The sequence below is a fragment of the Octopus sinensis genome, linkage group LG4, assembly GCF_006345805.1.
Source record: "Octopus sinensis linkage group LG4, ASM634580v1, whole genome shotgun sequence".
NCBI classification, from domain to species: Eukaryota; Metazoa; Mollusca; class Cephalopoda; order Octopoda; family Octopodidae; genus Octopus; species Octopus sinensis.
Window position 1 is genome coordinate 4812575 of NC_043000.1, and position 27547 is coordinate 4840121.

Below are 27547 nucleotides of genomic sequence, written 5' to 3' on the forward strand. Positions count from 1 at the left end.
ACAGACAGAATGAGAGAGGGAGAGTAAAAGAGAGTGTGTGAGAGAAAGAGTGTGTGTGAAAGAGAGAGTGAAAGAGAGAGCACATGAGAAAGAGTAAAAGAGAGTTTTGAGAGAAAGAGAGATAAGAGAGTGTGTGTGTGTGAGTGAGAGAGAAAGAGAGAGAGTAAGAGAGACACCCAGAAATAGAGAGAGAGAGAGAGAGAAAGATAGACAGAGAGAGAAGGGGAGAGAGAAAGACAAACAGATAGAGAGGGAGGGAGGGAACGAGGAAGAGACAAAAACACAGTGAGAGAAGGAAGGAGAGACAGCCAGAGATAGAGTGAGAGGAAGAAAGATATAGATAAGGAGAGAGGGAGAGAGACAAACATGGACATAGTGAGAGAGAGAGAGAGAGAGAGAGAGAAAGAAAGGAAGAGAGAGAGCCAAACAGATAAACAGAGAGAGAAAGGAAGTGAGAAAGAGAGAGGGAAGTTACTGAGAATGAGGGGATGCAGAGGAAGAGAAAGAAAAAATTAAGAGATTCCATTTGTGCAACAAACAGGTTATCAAAGCATGATGTGATGTGGCAGCTTCACATCAAATTGCCCCATGTTTTTTTGATGTTACTATATGTATGCATGTGTGTGTGTGTGTGTGTGTGTGTGAGGGGGTGCTTCCCACATATCTTTCTTTGCCAGTGGACATAATTTTTCACCAGTGTAAAAACAAGATAGATTTCTTCCCCACTGCGAAAAAAGCTTCAACTTTTGAACAAAAGAATTCAACCTACCAAGAACAAAAGACAATAGCAAAATGTCTTTAAACTAGTCTTCTCCAACATTAATCATACAACTACCACAGGTATGAACCCCAACCCTCAACCATTTTTTTGTCTTCTGAAGAATTTTAGCCTCATTGCAACAAATGTGGTTTTGCTCCAATTCTTTTTCTTTTCTCACCAGCTCTGTCCCCATTTATTGCCACCCTCTCTTCTATACTGTAAGTAGTCATGTATCTACCCAACAGCAAAAAATCTGTTTGAACCCCCTTTCTTCATACTTTAAACTCTCACCTCCTAATATATAATTTGCCTCTGTCTCTACTGTAGCTCCATAGAGGACCTTAATTTTGCAAGCTGCATGGCAACCTCACTAGTGCTGGTTACACAGAAAATGCACCCAAGACACTCTGTAAAATGGTTGGTGTTGGAGAGGGTATCCAGTTGTAGAAACTATGTCAAAATAGACAGAGCATGGTCCAAAGAGTGTGCCAGATAATGATGGTCAGATCATGTCAGGCGATCAAACCCATACCAGTATGGAAGATGGATGTTAAAAGATGAGGATGGCACTATGATAACACACCTCGACCCTTTCTTTTGTATTACTGTTGATTGTACCTAGTTCAACACCATCACCTGGTCAGTTGGTCCCTTTAGCAGAGTTCGCAATGTTGAAATTATATGTACTAAACCCTAGCTCAATTCCAAATTCTATTTATCCTACTGACATCGACTAGTAAATTCTCTGATGGGACATCAACCACATCACTCTTCCTAATCTAGGGGGAACATGCAAACATCATGAACACCTGCCTTCTGCTTTCTTCTTATGAGTAACTAATATATTAAAGTGGTGAGCTGGCAGAAACGTTAGCACGCCGAGCGAAATGCTTAGCGGTATTTCATCTGCTGTTACATTCTGAGTTCAAATTCCGCCGAGGTTGACTTTGCCTTTCATCCTTTCAGGGTCGATAGATTAAGTACCAGTTACGCACTGGAGTCAATGTAATTGACTTAATCCAATTGTCTGTCCTTGTTTGTCCCCTCTCTGTTTAGCCCCTTGTGGGCAATAAAGAAAGAAGTAACTAATAAATTCTATGTTTGATTTCACTAACCATGGTAAGTCAATTCCACCAGCTGACTTGGCACAAGACCAACATTATTAAGAGTTGAGATATAGTCAATTGAATATACCTCATAAGAAACAAAATAAAAAAAGTAAAGTAAGGAAACTGGCGCTGCTCTGAGGCCTTGTTCCATTATTACTTGATATTTTATTTCATTATTAATCAGTATTTCAAAATGAAACAACAAATATATATTTTAAAAAATGAAACAAATTCACTGAAATGCATTTGTGTATGTATGTATATGTGTGTGTGTGTGTGTGTATATGTGTATATATATATATATAAGAGCGTAAGCTCGAAACGTAAAAGATTTGTTTTATTTATATTCCTGAGCGCCATACTAATACAATTGTTTGTTTGTATTCCACCTGCCTTCGTCTTTTGTCTATTTTCATAAAGCTTCCCGTTATATATATATATACTCTTTTACTCTTTTACTTGTTTCAGTCATTTGACTGCGACCATGCTGGAGCACCGCCTTTAGTCGAGCAAATCGACCCCGGGACTTATTCTTTGTAAGCCCAGTACTTATTCTATCAGACTCTTTTTGCCGAACCACTAAGTGACGGGGACGTAAACACACCAGCATCAGTTGGCAAGCAATGCTAGGGGGACAAACACAGACACACAAACACATACATATATATACACACATATATATATACATATATACGACAGGCTTCTTTCAGTTTCCGTCTACCAAATCCACTCACAAGGCATTGGTCGGCCCGGGGCTATAGCAGAAGACACTTGCCCAAGGTGCCACGCTGTGGGACTGAACCCGGAACCATGCGGTTGGTTAGCAAGCTACTTACCACACAGCCACTCCTGCGCCTATCATCATCACAATCATGATTTAACGTCCAGTTTCCATGCTGGCATGGGTTGGACAGTTTGACAGGAGCTGGTCAGCTAAAGAGATGCCCAGGTTCCATGTCTGTTTTGGTAGGGTCAGTTGGGCACTGTCTGTGATAGAAACAGCAGCATGACGCAATTCTCTTTGCCAGAAATTTGGAAACAACATGCTGTACTGCTTGACATTTGTGCCAGAAGCTCCAATACAAACATTTCAGAATGTTCGGTTGTCAATCTGAGGACAGCGCAGAGAATTTGGAGAGAGTTGGATAAGTCTAATGTTGATTACAAAGGTATGGCAGCTCAGAAAACTCACTCTGATCATTCTGATGAGAAAAGAATTCCTGAATTTGTTGGCAAGAACCAGGCCATGACTGACAATGATCCCTCCAAGTCAATCAGGCCATTGCCAGGGACATGAGAGTATCTGAGTTTCTTATCAGGCAGGTAGTGCATGAAGACAGTCAGTATTCCTCATACAAGATGAGAAAGGGCCAGTTTTTATCGCAAGCCATCAAGGACAAGAGGAAAGACCACACTACAAAGCTTTTGAATAAACTCAAGCATCCCTTCCAACCGAACATGCTTTGGTTTTTTTCTCAGACAAGAAAAATTTCTGCCAAGTTCAGATGGTGAACACACAGACCTGTAGGCTTGCCATGTCCCCAAAACATGTACCAAGAGTGATGAAAATCAAACAATCAGTCAACATCATGGTGTTTGGACTGATCACTAATGATGGCGACATTATGCTTCCATTCATCTTCCCATACAGCCTCAAACTCAACACGGAGGCCTACATCAAGTACCTGGAGGAGGTAGTGCTGCCCTGGGTCAAGAGGGTGGCTGCTGGAAGACCCTGTGTCTGGCAACAGGACCCTGCACCATACCACACAAGCAGGAGAACCCAGTCATGGCTGTCAGACAGTTTCTCTGACCACATCACCCTTAACATCTGGCCACCTAAATCCCCAGACTGCAACCCCCTTCATTATTATGTGTGGGGTCCAGTTAAGTGAGAGACTTAACAAAACTCCTTGTAACACCAAAGATAAACTGAAAGCAAGGATTATGGCAGTATACACAAACTTAAACAAGGAGACCGCCCAGAAGAGTTGCAGGAGATTCTGAAATCATCTGGAGGCCATGGTTCAAACCAATAGTGATTTTATCGAATAAATTTACTGATAGTATTTCAAGATATTTTTATGTAATTTTGGTAAATATATCTGTTAAAATGAAATGTCAATGTTATTTTCATAATTGAGATGACAGTTTATTCACCACACCCTGTATAGTTAAATTGTATTTCAAATTAAAGTTTAGGTAGGAAACTTTAAAGTGTATTACAGTTATATATTTAAGAGATGAGGAATTATGTACATTATTTACATTATTTACATTTGATGGATATTTGTCCTCATCTTGTTTGTTGCTAATACAATGTTTCAGGTGATATACTCTCCAGCCTTCATCAGGTTCGAAATTTCCCCAAGACACCTGATGAAGGCTGGAGGTTATATCAGCTGAAACATTGTGTTAACAACAAACAAGATGAGGACAAATATTTGTCAAATGTAAATAATGTAAATAATGAACTTTAAAGTGTAGGATCCAAACCATGTTTTGGGGATATCCCTCGTAGTGTGCCTGCAAAGCACGTTCACCACTTGCGACTACCAGGCATCTACCAGGGTAGTGCACTTTCATTGCTGGATGTATGTAAGGAATTCCTCGGTGCACATTGAGTGTACTCTAAAGGATCAATATAGAAGACAGAGTGCACTGGAAGCTTTATTAGGACAACAGTCATTTTGGTTTACTTCTGCACTGCTCCCTGGTGGGTGGGGAATGATGTAAAGCAGTTTATGTGACCTGAATAGGAGGTTTCTTTTGCACTATGGGATGCATTCGATTCCATTACATCGTTCCCCCCCCACCACCACCACCACTAAGGAGCAGTGCAGAAGTAAGCCGAAGTGATTATTGTCTTAAATGAAGCATCCAGTATACTCTGTTTTCACTTCAGCAATGCAATTACATGTGTGCCTTTGGCGATTTCACCTTCTTTGGACTTTTCCCTTTCTCCTCTCCGATGGAGAGCTATGCTCGAAACATCAAACTCTCACCTTCCATCGAGCCTTGAGCTAATAGATTTTTTGTGCACGTCCTCATATTTGTTTTTTTTTTGTTTTTTATTCGTTTATTTGAATTGTCTCCCTCTCTATATATATATAGGGTGTGTGCATGCATGTGAGTGTAAGTGTGTTTGTAAGAGTGAGAGAGCATAACGTTGGCTACCACTCACTAATGAGTATGGACTGGTAAGTAAGTACAATGCTTTTGCAGTTTGTTTTAGGCATCGATGTAGTTGCAAGCAGACAGAGACACTTATTTGGCCCTCCCGACACTTGACCCCAACGGGACATCAGGGAGAGGTGATGGCTGGAAAGAGAGAACTGCATACAAGTAGTAGCAGGTCTTCATTTTGCAGCAGAGTAGATAGAAGCAATGTGAAAAGCACCTTCCTCAAGGACACAGCATTTTGTCTAGCACAGGAATTGAACCCACACCCTTAGAAGTCTCTGCCCTACACCCTAACCTTTGTATGAAAGTGTGTGTGAAAGTGTGTCTGTATGTGTGCATGTATATGCTTACAGTCTAAAAACTGATGTAATTTATGTTGTTTGTCATTGTCCAATAACTTAGTGGCTTGACCAACATAAAGACCCCCTTCGGTCATGAATGACCATGGGATTGCACCTAGAAAGTTACCCTCCCAGGCACAAGTCCAGGCAATGATGTTTATGGAAGACCAGCAGTCGCCCATGCATACTGGCTGCCCCTCTCCACGCCACCAGTGTTATCCAAGGGAAAGGCAAAGGCTGATACAGCTTGGCACCAGTGACGTCACAACTCATTTCTACAGCTGAGTGAACTGGAGCAACGTGAAATAAAGTGCTTTGCTCAAGAACACAACACGCAGCCCAGTCCGGGATTCGAGCTCACAACCTCACGATCGTAAGCTCGACGCTCTAACCACTGAGCCATAGATCAATAAGTATGTACCAGACTGCGATAAGTAGTTAATTCCATATGATTGGCTAAAGCTTCAAAGTCAGTGCCCCAGCAATAAAAATCTAACCATTTTTTTGTCTCAATCCACATAGTGCTACCTCATCTCTTCCTCTGTTTCAAATGAAAGCATATGATGCATAATATTGGGTGCAAGCATGGCAGTGTGATTAAAGAGCTCACCTGACAAACATGCGGTCTTAGGTTCAGTAGAGAAACTTGCCATGTGTGCGCATGCATGAGTACGTACACCCTTGTGTTGACATTGCGTGATAGTTGTAAGTGAGTGCCACTGTCATACAAGCAGTGTCGTCTGCTTCCAGTCTGCTACAAAACATGTCAGGCCACAGGGAAAATATTACTTTGCTCGGAAACAAGTTAGGGTTAACAAAAAAAGGGGTACACGGCCATAGAAAACCTGCCTTAGTGAATTCTGTCTGATCCATGCAAATATGGAAAAGTAGATGTTAAAAATGATGGTGATGATGATGATGATGATGATGATGACTGTAACATTATTGTAAGGTAATTCGTAATAGAGAGATGAAACTAAATGTGGTAAAGCATCCATTCTACTGCGCCTCCTCACCACCCATGTGTCTCGACTCCCCGAAAAATTGTGTCGAGTGAAAATTAGAACTTCAGAAAGTATAACGAGAAAGACTATGAAGACATAATTACCAAAACACTCCTGAATTCAGCGTTCTTGAAAGTGTATACCAAAAACTATGTTAGCAGCTGTGAATAATGTGAACAGAAACCTAAAAATAAATAAAATGAGAGTGAAGGAAAAATATAATTAATTAATGATATAAATATGTGTGTATACATACATTCATACAGGGTGTGGATGTTATTTGAGGACACCTTTTTTGGTAAATTTTGATCTTTTCACCTGCATGATTTTCACTAAGGAAAAAAAAAAAAACTTGGAGTCTTTGCATGGAATCAAGTACCCTGACCTCCTAATATGCTACAAAATCCTTTTTGGGGTCCAGAAAACGGGATGGGGTGGGGTGGAACCCTTGGCAATTTCAATTTTTCAATTTGCAAATTTTGGCGCCGAAATGCATTTCATTTTCGTGGGGAGAGAGAGAGAGAGTGTGTGAGTGAGAGAAAGAGAGAGTGTGTGAGTGAGTGAGTGAGAGAAAGAGAGAGTGAGTGGAGGATGAGATTTACCCAAACATTGAATGGGTAACAATCTATCATAATTATATACATCATTATACCTCATCATCATCGTTTAATGACTGTTTTCCATGCTGGCATGGGTTGGACAGTTTGGCTGAGGATTGGCAAGCCAGAAGGCTGCAACAGGCTCTAATCTGATCTGGCAAAGTCTCTACAGCTGGATGCCCTTCCTAATGCCAACCACTCCAAGAGTGTAGTGGGTGCTTTTCAAGTGTGGCTGGCACAGGGGGCCAGTCAGATGGCACTGGCATTGATCACGCTTGAATGGTACATTTTACGTGCTGCCAGCACTGGCAGCGGTGGTCCAGTTTCACCCCACTTTTTTTTCGAAACAAAAATAAGGGAATTGCTGCATATTAGGAGATCAAGGTACTTGATCCCATGCAAAAAATCCAAGTTTTTTTTATCATAGTCGAGGCGTCCACCTCACCCCCCCCCCCATTTTCCAGAACCCAAAAAGGGTTTTGTAGCATATTAGGAGGTCGCCAAAATTAATTAAAATGAAAAAAAAAAAAAATTCCAATGATTCCAGGATATGGTGAGGGAGGGGTCTCCCCCCCCCTTTCTTTCCACACAAAAATAAGGAGTTTGCAGCAAAAAATCTGAGTATTTTTTTTCTTAGTGAAAATCATGTAGGTGAAACAAGCAAATAATAACCTTGTTTTTTGTTATTATTTTATTTGACTAATTATTATTCAACTTCTGTTTCAGAAAATAGCAATGACAGGACCAATGCTTAGTAGGGCAGAGTGAATTGCCTCTTAGTACTGTTTTTTTCACAGATGGTGCCCAACTGACCCTACTATACTGTGTAGTTGACAAAATAAAAAGAAAACAATGTGCATGCATGAAGTTAAAAATATAAAATGGCAACAATTTTCCCATCGCACCTGTATATTTGCGTGTGTGTGTGTGTATAGTGAATAGATAGGGACTGTGTATCTAGGTGTGTACTGTTTTAAAGCACTTGGTTATAATCCAAGTTGTGGCTAACCACATCGAGCGGTAAGGAGCAACTAGGATATGTGTGTGAGTGTGTGTGTGTAATAGAAGAGAGGTGGCAGTAACCTCACAGCTTCAATTCACAGATGTGAAGTTACTGTTTAATGAAGAGCAGCTGGTTAAGCCTTCAAAGTCACTGTCAGCCCTCTTTTTGTAAAAATGTAATACACATGTATTACCTCCACAAAAAAATATTCAGCAATTCTTTGTTTAATGTTATAGATTGTTTGGACACCGTTAAAGGCACCCATGGAGCAGTGATGTGAAACTGGGTAACAAATTTAGTCTACCATCCAAAAAGACCCTTGCAGGACTTCAATGCAGAATGCAAAACCAGAAAAAATACTACAGCGCATCTGATTGGATATTCTAAGTTCTGCCAATCCACTGCCCTGGAATGGTACTTTGTTCATCAATTCTGGAAGTATGGAAGGCAAAGTTTACATTAGCAGGATTTGAACTCAGAATGCAGTGAGTTGGAACAAATACCAAGATGTATTTTGTCCAATGCTTTAACAACTCAGGTAATGTACCACCTAATGTATGTATATATATATATGATCTGCAATAATTTACGAGTAGGAACTTCAAATTCTTCTGGCTGCCAGATGGCCGGCCCAGTTTCACAGTACCATGCACATTACAGTATAAAATAAACTCGCATCATTTATGCTAATTTACAGGTACCTGTATTTCATTTAATTATTTAAATTAATATTTGTTTAATTTAGAGATAGCCATCCTTGGTTCAGAAAAATCAGTAACCTGGAAGGGTTTTGGACCCAAAGGTCCAGGAAAACTGATGTTCTCTCTCTCTCTCTCTCGCTCTCTCTATCTCTCTCTATCTACACACACATATGTTATGTTAGTTTTTATGTTCAGTTTTAATAAAGACAAAATTTCATTAATCTGATGGGTTATTCTATACTTTTGTAGACCACAAATCTATTAATCTTAAACGAGAATATTATTGACAGTAACTTTGAAGTTCTGGCCAGTTAAGTCATCATCACTCTGGCAGTCCAATGATGGCTTAATATTCTTGTTTAACAATAGACAGACAGATAGACTGACTGACTAACTGACAGACAGACAGATAAATAAATAGATAGATTGAGGAGATGACTATAATCCTGGCTATCATTTCATTAGCACATCTTGCTAGATCTTAGCAAGCACAGTATTCCAAAATCAAAAGGGGATCTGTAAGACTTATACAACTCCAAAATAAGGTCCAGTAGGTTTAATATAAGCTCTGGTGACCCCCTTCGGTCAGACACTGACAATGGGTTTGCACCTAAAGAGTTACCCTCTGAGGCACAAGTCTGAGCAAGGTTTTTTTTTTATGGAAGACCAGCAGTCGCCCATGCATACCAGCCTCCCCTCTCCACGTCACCGATGTTGTCCAAGGGAAAGGCAAGGGCCGATACAGCTTGGCACCTGTGACACCGCAACTCATTTCTACAGCTGAGTGAACTGGAGCAACGTGAAATAAAGTGTCTTGCTCAAGAACACAACACGCAGCCCGGTCCGGGATTCGAGCTCACAACCTCACAATCGTAAGCTCAACGCTCTAACCACTGAGCCACGCGCCTTCTCTACAGAGTGAATAATAAAAGTAATGGTTTAAATGAGGAAAAGAGAAGTCAAATTGACATTCTAAGAGTTTCTGAAAATGGAAAAATCTCCAAAACCATCTATTTTTCTCTCTGATTGTCTCTCTATATTTCTCTCTAACTCTCTCCTTCCTTGTCCTTCTGGGGTAGCCAAGTATCTCCTTTATAGCAAGACAACTATCTCTGTCCCTATATTATACTCTAGCCCCTCATCTGACACACAGCCACTTCCTTTCGCTCCACTCCCCCTCTCAGCTACTTAGTGGCCCTGTTGGAGAGGAAGTCACATAAAAAGCACCTGTGTTGGTGCCACGTAAAAAGCACCAAGTATGATGCTCTGTAATGTGGTTGGGATTAGGAAGGGCATCCAGCCATAAAAGTTATGCCAAAATAGATAAACGGAGGTTGGTGCAGCTCTCTGGCTTGACAAATCCTGTCAAATTGTCCAACCCATGACAGCATAGAAAACAGACATTAAATGAAGATGATGATTATGATGATGATGTACAATACCATTTATTCCATTCTCATACAATGTTACGCATTTTATTAAATGCTACATAACACATAACAATTTATGGAAATGTGTAATAATGATGCTATAATCTTTTCCCTTCCTCAGATGTAATGATTTGAAGGCAAGACCAACCAAAAACCAAATGAATATTTTGGTAGAAGTTCATTTGAGTGTATTTACAATATGTAAATAGAGTGAACACTTAAAGCGTTCACTTGATATCTCTTGTAAGTTTCAAGACAATTAATCATGACATCATATGAATTGCAGATTGTATGAGATATAGAATAAATGGTATTGTCCGTTTACAGAAGAAGCACTCCATCGGTTGCGATGACGAGGGTCCTAGCTGATACGATCAATGGAAAAGCTTGCTTGTGAAATTATCATGCAAGTGGCTGAGCAATCCACAAACACAAGTACCCTTAACCCTTTAGCATTCAAACCGATCATATCTGGCCAAAATATTTAACCTGTTTTATATTGAAACTGACCAGATCTCGCCTCTCACCTCAGCCCTACCATGTCATTCTAAAACTAAAAAATAACATCACTGAAATCCCTAAACTACAAAATAATGCATGATTAATTCAAAACAATATAAATAAACAAACATCACATTTGACAGAATAATCTGAACACTAAAGGGTTAATGTAGTTCTCAGGGAGATTTAGCATGACACAGAGTGTGACAAAACCAACCCTTTGAAATACAGGTACTACTCATTTTTGTCAGCTGAGTGGACTGGAGCAACGTGAAATAAAGTGTCTTGCTCAAGAATACAATGCGCTACTGTGAATTGAACTCATGACCTTACGATCATGAGCCGAATACCCCTAACCACTAAGCCATGAGCTTTCACCCGTTTTCAGAAACAACTGTAATCTCAATTTGATTTCTTTCCCCATTCAAATCATTACCATTTTATATATATATATCTCCAAAGGTCTCAGTCACCTGTCACTGCCTCTGTGAGGCCCAACGTTCAATGGTTGTGCTTCTCCACTTCATCCCAGGTCTTCCTGGGTCTAGCTCTTCCACAAGTCACTGAGACCTTTGGAGATATGCTGTGCTTGAGAAGACCTGTTGAGTCAAGTGAAATCATTGTCATGGCCAATGCCAGTACCACCTGACTGGCACATAAAAAGCACCATTCAAGCGTGGTTGATGCCAGTGCTGCCTGACTGGTTTCTGTGCTGGTGGCACCATTCGAGCATGCACATTGCCAGTGCCACCTGACTGGCCCCCATGCTCAGCATGCTAATGACTCTGCCAACTCATCATCTTCATATGTCAAAATAGTAATGACAAGGAGAGTGATTAAAGAGGAGGTAAAATGGCTGCATGGATAATGTGTATTGAATTACCAATACATAGATTATAAGTTTAAATCCAATGTTGTGTTTCTGGGCAGAACAGCTTATTTCGCTTTGCTATAGTTCATTTAAATGTTGAACCTAGGTTTATCAGATTATCTGAGGCTAGGATCTTATCTATGATAAGACTTGTCTTCCTTTTGACAGTAAGATTCATCTGTCATCCACTTAACAACATAAAATGAGAGTTAGGCACTGATGCAAGGTGACTAAATGTAAGAATCACTAGAAAATCAGGCGAACTGTTTTGTAACAATTGTTCTGGCTCATTGCATTTTAAACTGAAATCCTGCAGAGGTCAACTTTTGCTTTTCAGATTTAAAAGATCAATAAGATAAGTCATATACTACAGTCAATTCTCTCTCTCTCTCGCTCTCTCTCCCCATCTCATTCACACAGATATAGCTACACAGCACTGTATAATAGTCATAGGGTGGGGTGGGGGGCTACTTACAATGACCTGAGCTTCCAATGAATGAAGGCGGGTTGATCCAAGATTAAGCAGCCTCTTGATACAAAAGCCATCCAAAGAAACCAGAGAAAATGGACAAGGGTGGACCGAGGTGTTGATATTACATAAAATTTTAAAAGGTGATATGCAAGAAACTCTCAGGACTTTGACAGCATTTACATCATCATCATCATCATCATCATTTAGCGTCCGCTTTCCATGCTAGCATGGGTTGGACGGTTCAACTGGGATCTGTGAAGCCAGGAGGCTTCGTCAGGCCCAGTCTGATCTGGCAGTGTTTCTACGGCTGGATGCCCTTCCTAACGCCAACCACTCCGTGAGTGTAATATTACATATACAGTAATATGTAATATTAAAGTCATTGCATAATCTTTATAATACCAAAATACTCAAAGATACCACAAAGGAGCCTTACTAATTAAAAGGGAGCTCTACTTGCTGTGAAAAGAGACACACCAGATAAGAAAGGGTCTTCAATATGACAAAGATGCTTTACTTGTCATCAAGGGAGCATCTCTAACCATCAAGAGATTCCACTAACTAAAAGAGCGTTCTGTTCAGGGATGAGTGTTATAATCTCAATCTCTTATACACCACAGAAACTGGATTAAACTCCTAGGATTCATTATGAACCTAAGTCTAAGTCTATGACACTATCTATCAGTTGCAAATTACTTCTAGAAATATCAGTGTTCCTTATCTGGTCTTGCATTATTTTGCTTTTTCCCTGTGACAAGTGGTGGGGTTTGAATTCAGAAGACACAATGCCAGGTAAAAATCCTACAATGCCACTCACCTGGCAATCTAACAATTGCACTGGTTCTTTATTATTTATCTTCAGTGGGATTTGGAAGTTAGAATGAATACTGCAAACTGTTCTACCTGATAACACTACATGTAGTGGTGGTTGTATGCCTCAGTGAGATCTGGGAGCTATGTCAGTGGAGTGTAAGATCCTAGTAGGGCCTCCCATGCTGGACAGGTCAGATAGAGGTCGGACTAATACAGAACACCTTTTCCCAGAGATAATCATGGGTTTGTGTAGAGCCAACACCCCTACCTAGAAAAATAAAACAAAGTTACGGAAGCATCAATAGCAATTCAAAACTGACAAGGCCTGGGAGGAGAGGGCCTTCTCTTAGGGAAACATGAAATCATCATCATCATTTAAAGTTTGCTTTCCATGCTGGCATGGGTTGGGCAGTTTGACAGGGGCTGGCCAGGCAGGAGCCTGCAGCAGACTTCTGTGTCTGTTTTGGCAGGGTTTTTATGGCTGGATGCCCTTCCTAACACCAACCAACAACCCAGCAGAGTAGACTGAGTGCTTTTTATGTAGCACAAGCACAGGTGAGGTGAGTTTTGGCATGGTTTTTACACCAACCACTTTACAGCATAGACTGGATGCTTTTTAAGTGGCACCAGCACTGGCAAGGTCACCAGCAAAATCCAGAAGAAAGAAGAGAAATAGGGATGCAACTAGAGAGAAACAGGGAAAAACCACCCAGAGTCAAGATTAGAAGAGGAAAGTTGTCAATGATCACTGCTCAATAGTGAGTGGAGGGTTTAAGTGAATACAGAAGTAATTTTATCCAATACTCTAATGATAACCACTTAACTATCTTATGTAAATAATATGTGTAATATACAATGCAGGGGAAAGTTGTGGTGGGGATGAGTACCAACAAAAACAACAGAGTATATAGGCTAATGAGTTTGAGTAAGTTTGTATGCAATGGAGAGAAGAGGAGTCTGTGGGAAAATTTTGTTTTTTGCGGATAACATCAGTCCTTAAAAGTCAGATTTCTCTTCTCTTTTCCAAACTCATGACATTTCAAACGTAAATAGATAACAAGGGTTAGACAAGTACAGCTTTCAGCTGCATCTAACAGAAGAATTTCCCATAAATAAACAAGTGCTCGAAGAACCTGCCTTGCTCAGTTCAAACTCTTCTATGGACCTGAGGAAACAAAATCTGGAAGCCAACACGAGTACTCAGTCTCCAGTTGTTACGATTAAGTTTGTGATTGGATGCAGATCCTGGTTTGTGATTACTGGCTGTATGTGCTGGCTGATGTACAACAGTCTTGCTCATCACATGTAAGTAAATGAAAAAGTAACTTTTCAACTTGAAAGAGAAGACTGAGGGGAAGGAAAGACCAAAGCTGAAAATACATAATAAATGTATTTACTAATGAGTTCCACATTAGTATCATTTGCAATTATTATATTCAACTAGCAGTATCGCCCGGCGTTGCTCGGGTTTGTAAGGGAAATAACTATAAAGCATTTTTAGAGAGTTATAGCCAAAAAATAGCAAAAAATGCATTAAAAATGGAAAAAAAATTATGGTAAATTTTTTTTAAATCGTTGACTCATCGTAGACATTTTTAGAGAGTTACTTCCCTTATATAATAGCGAAAAAATGCATTAAAATGGAAAAAAATAATGGTAAATTATTTTTAAAATCGTAGACTCATCGTAGACGCGCGCTAATACCCAGAAGGGCTTGATATGAATCACGACTATAAGATACCCGGTTTTGGTTAAACTGCACCGCAAAATGTGGGAGTAGTTAGGAATCTAAATCGTAGGAGACAGACACTCACACAACTTCACTTTTATATATAAAGATATAAATTTAAATCTATTTAGAACAGTAATGATATAACCGGCAATGAAGATTATCCACATTCTTTAGTTAGAGGTCAGTTCTGACAGAGCAGATATAGGATCAAATCAAACAGGTTCCAGTCACGATCATCTCCCACTCTTCTCCCAGGTATGGCATATTTAGAACTACATTATCTAATGTGTCCATCCTTTTCAAAGGAGATTCAACTGTTATTTCTAGCAAGTCAGGCAACCACATAGAGACTGCTTTGTTGACACTTGGTAACTCGGTGCAACTGGCCCAGAGCCACATACTAGTGTTTATGTGAATTTGTATATGAAGTTCTAGTAAATGACACCAAAGTTATAATTATTACTTGGTACTTCTAGTGTTAATTTTTGGTTTCTTAATTAAGCACAAGTATGACCTATAAACAAGAAGAAAGATAGGTGAATGAATTTATTTTCGTATATATGTCCAGCGCTTAGTTTTGTTGACCTGAGAGGGATAAAATATAAAGTTGCCCTTTCCCCTGGCATTTGAGTTCAGAATGAATGTAATAGTGCTAACGTGCTTATTATATACAGTGCTCAGGTGCACAATGACTCATTGGAAATCTATATATATAAAACTGTAGTTGTGTGAGTGTCTGTCCCCTTCGATTTAGATTCCTAACTACTCCCACATTTTGCGGTGCAGTTTAACCAAATTCGGGTATCTTATAGTCGTGATTCATATCGAGCCCGTCTGAGTATTAGCGCGCGTCTACGATGAGTCTACGATTTTAAAAATAATTTAACATCATTTTTTTATTCCATTTTAATGCATAATTTTTCGTGTGTCGATGGCGGCGGAGTTGGCGTCCATGGTCACACCTGCACCTGTGTTTGCTTCTCCTTCTTCTTCTTCTCCTTCTTCCCTCCCTCGTGAAGCTGTGGGGAAGGGAGTGTAAGGAAATCAACGTCGTAAAGCGTTGTCAAGGAGACCAGCGTTCTTTTAGAACAACGACTTCATGGCTTGAAGACACCAAAACAGAAATGGCTAAGAAAGCCCGAATTGGCATCTATAAGGGAAGTAACTCTCTAAAAATGCTTATATAGTTATTTCCCTTACAAACCCGAGCAACGCCGGGTGATACTGCTAGTGAGTAATAAAAGAGAAAAAAAGGCAGGAATAACTAAAGTAAATAAGGGCTGTAATGAGGGCCAACAGTTCAGGCACAGCACAAAGAATAAAACACAAAAGAGACAGAAAAGGGAACAGTGAAGGATTCATAAAGAGGAAAGGACGCAGGAGTGGCTGTTTGGTAAGTAGCTTGCTAACCAACCACATGGTTCCGGGTTCAGTCCCACTGCATGGCATCTTGGGCAAGTGTCTTCTGCTATAGCCCCGGGCTGACCAATGCCTTGTGAGTGGATTTGGTAGACGGAAACTGAAAGAACCTGTCGTATATATGTATATATATATGTACGTGTGTGAATATGTTTGTGTGTCTGTGTTTGTCCCCCTAGCATTGCTTGACAACCGATGCTGGTGTGTTTACGTCCCTGTAACTTAGCGGTTCGGCAAAAGAGACCAATAGAATAAGTACTGGGCTTACAAAGAATAAGTCCCGGGGTCGATTTGCTCGACTAAAGGCGGTGCTCCAGCATGGCCGCAGTCAAATGACTGAAACAAGTAAAAAAAAGAAGAAAAAAAAGAGAGACACATAGGGAGGTTAGTGGTAGGGTTGGTGGATTTCTAGAAGGGTGGAATTGAACTTTGAGTGTGCTTACTCCACGGATCTGCTGGTTCTGAGAACACTGTGTAACAAGATTTTAATTAATTTTTTTTCTTTGTCTTTCGTTAGAAATTAAAGGAAATGGCTACTATTACATTCAGACTTTGCTTTTGTGACCTGGACATCAATGTTATGAAACTGACCTATTTCCCATTACATTTCAGACAGATTCAGTGCTGAGTTGCTGAAGCAGAAATATCGTTATACCAAATATTCTGTTCAATACAGCAGGTCTGCTTGTCAGTGTTTTGACCTTAACCACTTAAGCATGTCCCTTAGTGGCTGACAATATGTGCATTTCTGATCATGAGCTTGAGGACTGGGGAGGCATTATAGCCATGTGTTGAGAGGCATTCTTTGGGGTTTGAACAAAAACAAAGTTTGGAGGAAATTTTAGCTATTTTTCATACTTTCCATGAGTAAGCAAATAGAAAATAATAGTTACAACCCAAAGACAAAAATCATGTTACAAAGAGTAATGAGCTTAACTTCAAGCCAATGAGGGACCCTAAATACTGTTTCTTCTTTTTTTTTCTTTTTTTCTATGTCTTGGGAGGAAAGATTAGTACTCATGTCCTTTGCAGTGTCTCTAAAACCCCTATCTTGCTCAGAACATTGACCTCCTGGAATCTGTCCAGAGACGTGCAACCAAATGCATACCCTCCATCAGACACCTACCATATTCTGAGCGCCTTGTTTCCCTGGGCATGGATTCACTGAAGCTCCGGCGTCTGGCGACGGACTTGGTAAACACCCACAAAGTTATCAACCACCTCACCAACAACAACACTGAACACCTTTTTGATCTCCATGTGTCTAACACACGTGGACATGCCTACAAAGTCAGAAAACAACACAGCTCCCATGACTTTCGGAAACATTTTTTCACGCACAGAGTTGCTGAAGCATGGAATAAACTGCCTGCGTCAGTTGTTGACTGCCATGACACTGCATCCTTTAAGGCCCTCATGCTTTCCGAAATCCGCCGAAACTACACCTGATTATATATACACTTTAGATGAGTTGTAGTGCACCTGAGCACTGTACACAATTATTATTATTATTATAAAATGATACTCATGCTGTTAGCTTTCTACTTCAACTGTTGCAGATCAATGTCTGCAAGAAAGATATGAGCAGGAAGGGATTTCCAGAAGGCCGATATTCTAGGGAGGACGGACAGAGTTTAGTGGTGGTTAGTGAAGAGCTTGGCAGTGGTGGTGGTGGAGTGACAACCTTAACATGGATGATGAGAGGAAGAGAGGCAAGTGAGTCAGGAGTGTCTGTGTGGAAGAGATATGAGATCAACCAACAGCAAGTTGCACAGGCCATTGTAGTAGCAGTAGAGAATGAAGACAGCACGGCTGTGGGCCAAAGGTTGGAACACATCTGTGAGTTTGTTGCTTGACCTGCTAGAGATAGCAGCCAAATCTCCCTTATATCACACCTTACTAGTGTAATTTTTTCATAACATTGGCCTAACCATTGGAAGGATTTAAAAAATAACATTTTTCTCATTTATTGATATAAATCAAAATCGAATTGAACCAGCCAGGATCCCTGGTCTGGTGGTACGTAAAAAGCACTATTCGACTCGTGGCCGATGCCAGCACCGCCTCGACTGGCTTCCGTGCCGGTAGCACGTAAAATACACCAATCCAACCATGGCCGTTGCCAGCCTCACCTGGCACCTGTGCAGGTGGCACGTAAAAAGCACCCACTACACTCACGGAGTGGTTGGCGTTAGGAAGGGCATCTAGCTGTAGAAACATTGCCAGATAAGACTGGAGCCTGGTGCAGCCTCCTGGCTTCCCAGATCCCCGGTCGAACCGTCCAACCCATGCTAGCATGGAGAACGGACGTTAAACAATGATGATGATTGATATATTGGAAGGTGGCATGCTGGACATAATGCTTAGCAGCTTTTCATCAAATATCTATGTTCTGAGTTCAAATTCTGCCAAGATCGACTTTGCCTTTTATCCTTAAAAAATTGATAGAATTAAATACCAGTTGAAAACTAGGGTCAATGTAATTGACTTACCCCTCCTCCAAAATTGCTGGCCTCGTGCCAAAATTTGAAACCAATATAATAAGCTAGTTGTTAGAATATAGTTTAACAGGAAGATTGCTGTGTAAAATTATAAAGCAGAGGCTGAGTTTTAAACAGTTGCCAAAGAACAAGGGTTGGCATGCAGGGGTGGTCATATCTGGAATGTTTTTTGTCACATGTCTGCAACATCACAAATTTACCCACCAGTAACCAACATCAGTTATCTTCTCTTTTCTACTTAAAAAAAAAAAATTCAATCATATATTTTTGGTAATTTTTATGTGTTTTTCAGTGTTAGCATGGATTATTTACATTGTTTACATTTGATGGATATTTGTCCTCATCTCGTTTGTTGCTAACACAACGTTTCAGCTGATATACCCTCCAGCCTTCATCAGGTGTCTTGGGGAAATTTCAAACTTGGGTTTTCATTCCTAAGCTATTTTTTGATGTAGTTGTTGTTGTTGTTATTATTATTATTATTATTATTATTATTATCATTATCATTATTATTATTACTATTATTATTATTATTCAGGTCACTGCCTGGAATCGAACTCAGAATCTTGGGGTTAGTAGCCCACGCTCTTAACCACTATGCTAGTGCCCTGAACAATAATAATAATAATAATAATAATAATAATAATAACATCGAAAAATACCTTAGGAATGAGAACCCAGGATCAAAATTTCCCCAAGACACCTGATGAAGGCTGGAGGGTATATCAGCCGAAACGTTGTGCTAACAACAAACAAGATGAGGACAAATATCCGTCAAATGTAAACAATGTAAATAATGTACATAATTCTTCATCTCTTAAATATAGAACTGTAGTTTGGGTTAAATGAATATATTTTTGAGACTGTTTTATATCTGGATGCCCAACCTGTCATTAATCTTAACCAGTTTATTGAATGAGATATCTCTGAGGTAAATAGAAGACAACTTTCTCTGTCAAAATAAATGTGATGATTACACACTACACACCTTTCTTCCAAGCACTACTGTAAACGGTGGAAGTGAATTCATCATCATCATCATCATCGTTTAACGTCCGTTCTCCATGCTACCGGGGGTCTGGGAAGCCAGAAGGTTGCACCAGGCTCCAGTCTTATCTGGCAATGTTTCTACAGCTGGATGCCCTTCCTAACGCCAACCACTCCGTGAGTGTAGTGGGTGCTTTTTACGTGTCACCCACACAGGTGCCAGGCGAGGCTGGCAACGGCCACGGTCGGATTGGTGCATTTTACGTGCCACCGGCACGGAAGCCAGTCGTGCGCATACACAGCAGAGTTCAAGGTCAACCTGTGCCAAGCAGCATCCCACTGTGTGCTTTAGCTTCATTACTATGGCAACAGTCTGGATACTTTTTGATCAGACCTTGTATATGGATGTATGTGTGTGTGTGAGTGTGTGTGTGTGTGTGTGTGTGTGTGTGTGTGTGTGTGTGTGTGTGTGTGTGTGTGTGTGTGTGTGTGTGTGTGTGTGTGTGTGTGTGTGTGTGTGTGTGTGTGTGTATTTGTGTGAGCATGTGTGTTTGTGAATGTGCATGACTGTTAACATTCCTCATTTGTCCCTACTTGAGTGAAACGGTGATTATGTTGATATTACGACTAGTTATTCTGTGTTTCCCGAAACATCTGAAATAAAACTCCCTTGCTTAAAAAATAGGTAATTGTTGGTAATAAGAAGAGTATGAAACCCAAATATCCTGCCTCAGTCAGCACCCCATCTAACCCATGCTAACATGAAAAAGCAGACAAAGAAAAAAAATATGCTATATGTATTTGTGTGTTGGGAGTGGGGTAGCTGGTAACCAGGGTAGTGGTGTTTCTTAGTCCAGACTCAACCTTGGCAATGCAGACATGTGAAGAACCCCCTTTGGTCATGAATGACCATGGGATTGCACCTAGAAAGTTCCCCTCCAAGGCACAAGTCCAAGCAAAGTTGTCTTTTACGGAAGACCAGCAGTCGCCCATGCATACCAGCCTCCTCTCTCCACGCCACCGATGTTATCCAGGGGAAAGGCAAAGGCTGATCAATACAGCTTGGCACCAGTGACGTCGCAACTCATTTCTACAGTTGAGTGAATTGGAGCAATGTGAAATAAAGTGTCTTGCTCAAGAACACAATACACAGCCCAGTCTGGGAATCGAACTCACTACCTCATGATTGTGAGCCCAATGCTCTAAACACTGAGCCATGTGCCTGCAGGCAGAAAAACCAGCATATTTCAACCATAACCATACCCCTCCTTCTCTCAGACACTGCACATCTAGGACTACATTACAAGACAATAAAATGAACTTTGAAAAGATTTAGTAACTATTTCTAGCAGGGTAAGTGACTTTTAGAGATTACGTTGTTTACTCAAGGCATCTTAGTGCTGCTTGTGTGAGTGTCTTGTATTAGTATTCTGTGAGCATGGACATAAAATTCTAGTAAATAGCACCAAAGTTATTATTACTTCTTGGTACTTGTAATATTGATTTCCTAATTAGCCAAAACTTCAAACAAAAAGAGATGGAAAAAGAAATGAAAGAAAAAGAAGGATTTCATTAACCAACCTTGTTTGGTAAAAATCTTCCTCACACATCAATATAAGAAGTTAGGTATTCAATAAGCCGACTTGGGAGAGGTAAATGTTTGACATCCTTTAATGAAACTAAATGGAGAATCCTTCGGCGACATAAATATTGTAAGTTGAGGTGAACGATAGGCAGTTTATATGTGAAGACCTGCCGTTTGTAAGGTAAGTTTTTCATAACAGCAATGCAAGCTTCACTGGGTGAGAAACGGGGAAATACTTGTAGGTTAACTACATCTGAAAATGGCCAGTAACAACCTTTTACATCGATAGTCATCAGCAATTCGAGCTTGTGATAGTCTATTACTCCAACAACATTTACTTTGTATTCTTTTGTATGGACAGGATGGACACAGCGTACTGCAAGGAAATCTCCTGACTGACTGGAGCGAATTTGTTGAATACCTGCTCGTAATAAAAGTCCCTCGACAGATTTTACAATTTCTCCAGATTCAATATGTTGTACCTGGATACACCGGCACCAGCTCACAACAATGCAATTGTCCCCAGCCTGGGCATTAAAAGTAAGTACCTTGGCACGAAGTGATGGTGACACAGTACTTATAGTAACGTCATTTGAAGGGTGAACTCTCATTTTGCGTAGAAAATAATTGTCTGGCATTACAAGAACACGAGTGGTATGGTCTGGTCGCAACAGAATCCTTTTCTTTTTTGGCGATATGTAGCATTCATACCAGCGCCGAAGATAGTAAGCAATGCTGAAATCAGCTAGCGCCAACTGATGGGTTAAATCCAATACATAGAATACAGCCATGAGATCTTCTCGGGATGGGTTCAGTTGAAGTACAGCTAAGTTGTCATGGTAACTAATAATACAAGCCTCTTTGAACATGACAGGCAAAGAATCCCAGCAGCGGACTGGCATAGTGGTTGTAGCAGTGGTAAATGGATTTAGCCCATTGATAACTACAGAGTTTGTACAAGAGGCAGTTTTGTTGGAGACTACAGCTTCAAACATTGAAGGTAACTTCACACTGAAATGCTGACCATCTGTGTTATCAGGTTTAACAAGAATACCATTCCGTCGATGTGGATCTCTGGAACTGCTGAAGTTAGTCTTGTCAGTGAAGCCACTAACATTTTTAACACCCTGTAGCCATTTGGTATAAGAGCAGGACCACACCAGCTCTCCACTGTTTGTTTTGAACAAATGTTCAAACGAATCCCGATTGCTAAGTTGGCTAACTTTCAGGGAGGGATTGTGATGGCTGTAACAACTTCCCATGGCAGTGTTTTGAAGGCAGGAACGGTAAGGTAACAAATTACCTTTTATTTGTCAGAAACCTGCAAAATATACAAAAAAATAATTGTGAAAATAATAAAGGTACTGGTTCATCATCTTTAGTCTACATTATTTATAGAAGAGAAGACAAGTCAATAATATTTTTCTTCTCTTTGATAGTTTACAAATGCTTGCAGGAAAAAAATGGTGAGAAAAGTATATTAAAATATGAATACAAAGACAATTTCTTTACGAATGCAGAGCTGCTGTTAGAGCAGCAGAAACATTGGGTAAATTACCCTTACAAAGCAGAAAAATTAGTCAACAAACAGCTATGGGACTCAAACCCATATCTCTCGATATGACTCCGGCTAAGTGTGTAGTGATGCTACTGTGTAGGGTTCAGTGCGCATGCGCAGAATGGGACTACTTCCGGGTGGCCACCGGAAGTCTTCCCCATGCGCATGTGCGGGAAACGTTCCCTTAGGCCCGCCAAACTCAAATCCTCCTCTCTGGCAAGTCAGCCAACGCGATCGGACGTACATTTCGCAGGTTCTGATAACCTCACCGACTTAGCTGCCAATGACCATCGAACCTCTTCAACAAAAGAACAAGAAGCTGTACATCAGAGGCTGTCCTTCTCCCATCAGACACACGTACGCCATCGCAACAAATAAACGAACTGCTGTCTTTTACCTACAACCTGACTTCGTCTGTATTGTCTTACTAACATTGTATGTGACTGGATCGGATCGACACCCTTTCAGTGAATCGATAACAGATCCTGTTACAAGTGCTTTACAATTAAGCTAAATTACCTACTAACAAATTAATTCACTTTTTAGACACTTAAAGCTAAATATGAAACCACATGTATATAAATATAAACAAACTAACATTTGTTTTTTATAAGTGCCAAAATGTGTCTATTAAAATACAAATAAGACGATAATCTATTTTTCATGTGCAGAAATACCATTAGTACTGCAGGAACATTGGGTCAATTACCCTTACCGCAATTTACCCAATGTTTCTACTGTTCTAACAGCATCTCTGCATTCAAAAATAAATTATCCTTTTATTTGTATTTTAACATATGCATATTGGCGCTTATAAAAAACAAATGTTAGTCTATTTATATTTGCATACATGTGAGAGAAAAGTAATTCATATAAAAATAACAGGAACCATATTCCTGATATAGGTAGTTGTCATCATAACTAGTAAAAAGGATGGGAGAGAGGAATACTCAACCACTTTTTTTTTCTTTTAACACATCCTGTTTGCATATTAGCCTGCATATTGAGAGTGTACTGAAGTTTCTATCTTTAATAATAATAATAATAATAATAATAAAGTTCCAAAAGGTTATGTGCACTTCCCTTCCTCCTCTAGCTGAACTACATAAAAATATAAAAATATTTTTTAAAAAATTAAAAACAATAACTTCATCTTTGTGTAATCTGTCAGTGATAATCTGGTCTTGTAAAACACTTTTACCACCACACCACCACGATCCCTACAATTGCTACTGCTGTTGTTGCCAAGGCCGCCAACAGCACCACCACCACCACTACTTTACATCTATTTTCTATGTAGGCATGGATTGGATGGACTGTTTACAATCTGAGTCAATTCTTATCCTGGGTTACTACTTTTGTAGAGGACCACATCTCACTTGGACATTCTACCACCAATAAGAAATCCTGGGAATGAAGAGTAAATGAAATGAACAAATGATGCATCTGGGAATTGAACTCATGTCAGAAACAACATGCTGAGAGCTTTACAACCATTTCTTGGCAATAACACATAGAGAGTGAAAGAGGAAACAAAAGAGCAGCAAGGAAAAAATTTCATGTCTGTGTTGTTGCTGAATCAACATCTTCCATTCCATTGTGTTTACCAAAATACATTCACAAATTAATTTGTGCTTATCCTTACCTATGGCCATGAATGTTGGGTAATGACCAAAAGAGTACAATCATGAATACTAGCAGCAAAATTGGGGCTCTGTACAAAGGATCTCTAGAGTGGACATTACTGGACATAGTACATAATTCAGAGATCAGGAAGTCTCTCCAGGTCAAATTACCCTTTCTCTGCATTCAGAGATTACAGCTCTTGTACAGTGGACATGTGATTAGAATGTCACAGGTAAGAATTGCTAAACACATTCTTCAAGTCAAGCCAACCATTAGGAGACCTAGAGGTAGACTAAGAATGAGATGGTTGGGTAATATCCATAGTTTCAGTTAATCATGCTTGGCAAAGCTACCAAAAAGTGCAATGATGGTTGCTTCTGCTGGGACCCTATGGAGACCCTACTCACATGAACCTCCCAGAAATAGTGGATGGAGAAAATGGCTGGATGAATGGATGGATGGATGGAAATAAATTTTCTATGTAGAACATTTTGAAACCATCCACTTGCTTAAATCTGTGTTTTTCATCTTTTTCCTTAATGGTTTGATTGGAGGATGAGGAACAGGGTCCATGAACATTTTCAGGGCATCAGGGAGGGATTTATATTCAGACCTGAGACCTGGTTCAAATGCTGTACAGTGTGGTCAAACACCAAATAATAAGGGTGCAAAGCAAACCTCATAACCACACAACCATATTAATGTATGAACAAAAATGAGTCAGGAAAAAAGGGTTAAAAAGAAGAGTTAAGAATTAGAAATAAAAATGGAACAAAAAATAAATTTTTTTTTTTACCTGTCATTAGAAAATACCACAGTGATGAAAGGAACAGGCCATAGTGTCATTTGAGATCTCCAATGAGGGAACACATCTTATATGGTCTATGTCTGAAAAATAGATTTAAATAAATGAATATATAAATATATAAATAACAGATATTTGTTTGGTTAGTTCTAGACTATTTTATTTATTTTTGTATGTTTAACATACAGTGTTTCAATAGCTCTCTCTCTCTCTCTCTCTCTCTCCAGAGATTTAGGGAGATCTCTCTCTCACCAACATTCTCCAACCAATGGACTTCAGAAGTGCTGTCTCTGTATTCTGTCCTTTTGATTGCAACAACAATGGCCCCTGCTCCTTAGAACTAGTTAGCTAGCAATATACCACATTATATCTTACTGAAAGGAGAGGCATTTAGTAATGAGCAGACTTTATAAGCAACACAGCAATTTGTCAAACTGAGTGCAGGCACTTTCCTAATAAGAACAAGTAATAATGAACTTATTGCATTCAGTGCTCAGAAAAAGTAACCAAAAGTGCATGAACAGTACAAAGAATAATGCACAGGAAATGAACAGTGAATGAGCCATTTAAAAAGAAGTGGTGGTGGAGGGACATCAGGTGTACTGTTGATGAATTTCAGGAAGCATGGATGTTTTGAAGGATGTTGCATCCCGACATCTAACAACTGATGTGGGTAGTTTATTCCATGCTCCATCAATTCGGAGCTTTTCATAACAGCATATGTTTTGAAGAGCCCATTGTTTGTTGTTTTGTTGTTGTTTGTTCCTTCTCGAGCCATGTCTGGCTCATAAGGGCTGCTTTCTTGGTTTCATTGGCATATAGGTTCCCCACCTGGATGGGACGCCAGTCTATCGCAGGTGAGCTGCTAGATACAGGAGGAAAGAGTAAAAGAAAGTTGTGGCAAAAGGGTCAGTAGAGGTTCGCCATTGCCTTCAGCCTGAGCCACGTGGAGCTTAAGTGTTTCGCTCATAAGCACACACATCACCCAGTCTGAGATTTGAACCTGCAATCCCTCAACCACGAGGCTGCTGCCCTAACCACTAGGCAATGTGTCTCCTCCCATTGTTTGGGTTAGATCATTTTTTAGTATAATTTTTGACTTCCAGTGCAGTAGTAGTAAAGAAGGTTCAATCCAAAACATTGATAGATCAAATTCATATCAGTCTGACTTACCAGGCATATTCAAGCTCATCTGACATAGCTACCTCCCCGCATCACCTAGTTTATGTCTCCCTCTCACTAGATCTGACAATAACAAGTAACACCCAATCCTAACTCCCCCCCAGAATGTTATACCCTCTGGAATTCTCTTCACAATGTATGTTGATTCACAGCTGTTCAACTTGAATCGCAATAGTATGAATGTAATCCACCCTGGTGGGCCTGACTAACACCATCCATCCATACACACACAAGAATATAACTGGGGTAAAATTTAAGACAAAAATCTTAAAATCTGTTGATACAAATTTATATGCCTTGGCCTAATACAAACAAAAATAGTACAAAAAGAAAAATCAATAAAAAAAAAACTGCAGATATTGAAAGACAAATAGATAAATTGTTACTTGGTTGACTATTTGGTGATTATTACACACTCACACTTTTTTGGGGGGAAAAAAAAATCAATTACCATTTTTGTAATGACTATTCTATGCATATTGGAAATATATTGTGAGTTATGAAAACTTGGAACAAAATTGTAAAACCAATTGAGACTAGAAATTCATTTGCGTCTGTGTGTGCACGCATGTGTGTATGTGTGTGTTAGTGTGTGTGTTAGTTAGTGTGTGTGTGTGTGTGTGTGTGCACGCATGTGTGTATGTGTGTGTTAGTGTGTGTGTGTTAGTTAGTGTGTGTGTGTGTGTGTGTGTGTGTTAGTGTGTGTGTTAGTTAGTGTGTGTGTGTGTGTGTGCACGCATGTGTGTGTGTTAGTGTGTGTGTGTTAGTTAGTGTGTGTGTGTGTGTGTGTATGTGTGTGTTAGTGTGTGTGTTAGTTAGTGTGTGTGTGTGTGTGTTAGTGTGTGTGTGTTAGTTAGTGTGTGTGTGTGTGTGTGTGTGTGTGTGTGTGTGATCATTATCATCTTCACCATTTTATGTCTATTTTCTATGCTGGCTTAGGCTGAATGGTTTGACAGGAGCTGGCAAGCCAGAGGACTGCACCAGGCTCTCATGTCTGCTTTCGCATGGTCTCCATGGCTGAATGTCCTTTCTGGTGCCAACCACTTTACAGAGTGTAGCAGGTGCTTTTAGCATGACACCAGCAGCACTAGTGAAGACACCAAGAAACTTGCAAGGCAAGGCTCCTCAACTGAGCAGAGAGTGGTAGGGTGGAGGGAGGTAGTTTTGTGTCAGGTGAGATGAGAGATTAAAGCATGATAGATGGATAGAAACAGGTGTCTTGCTGTAGAGGGACAACTGGTTCAGTAGGAAAGAGAGAGGGAGAGAGAGAAAGAAAGAAGAGAGACAGACAGACAGATAGAGAAGATGGTGGTAAAGATGTGTCTGGGTGTACCATCAAGCTACAGGGTAGTGAGTATAAGTGAA

General features: G+C 40.0%; 1 protein-coding gene across 3 annotated transcripts in view; it reads right to left on the reverse strand.

Moving 5' to 3' along the window:
* The window catches only part of LOC115210406, a 129698-nt gene that overhangs the window by 37127 nt on the left and 65024 nt on the right, over positions 1-27547 (reverse strand). Inside the window, exons 2-5 of one of the 3 annotated variants that reach the window (XR_004998600.1) lie at positions 24992-25083; positions 21008-22332; positions 12878-13055; positions 6502-6581 (exon numbers count right to left, since the gene is read on the reverse strand). Coding sequence is in view for 1 of the 3 variants with exons in the window: in XM_036501721.1 (XP_036357614.1) it covers positions 21029-22273 (1245 nt within the window). In the remaining 2 variants the exon portion in view is untranslated. The remainder of the gene's footprint in view (positions 1-6501; positions 6582-12877; positions 13056-21007; positions 22333-24991; positions 25084-27547) is intronic. The other 2 variants (XR_004998599.1, XM_036501721.1) reach the window with 2 other exon arrangements.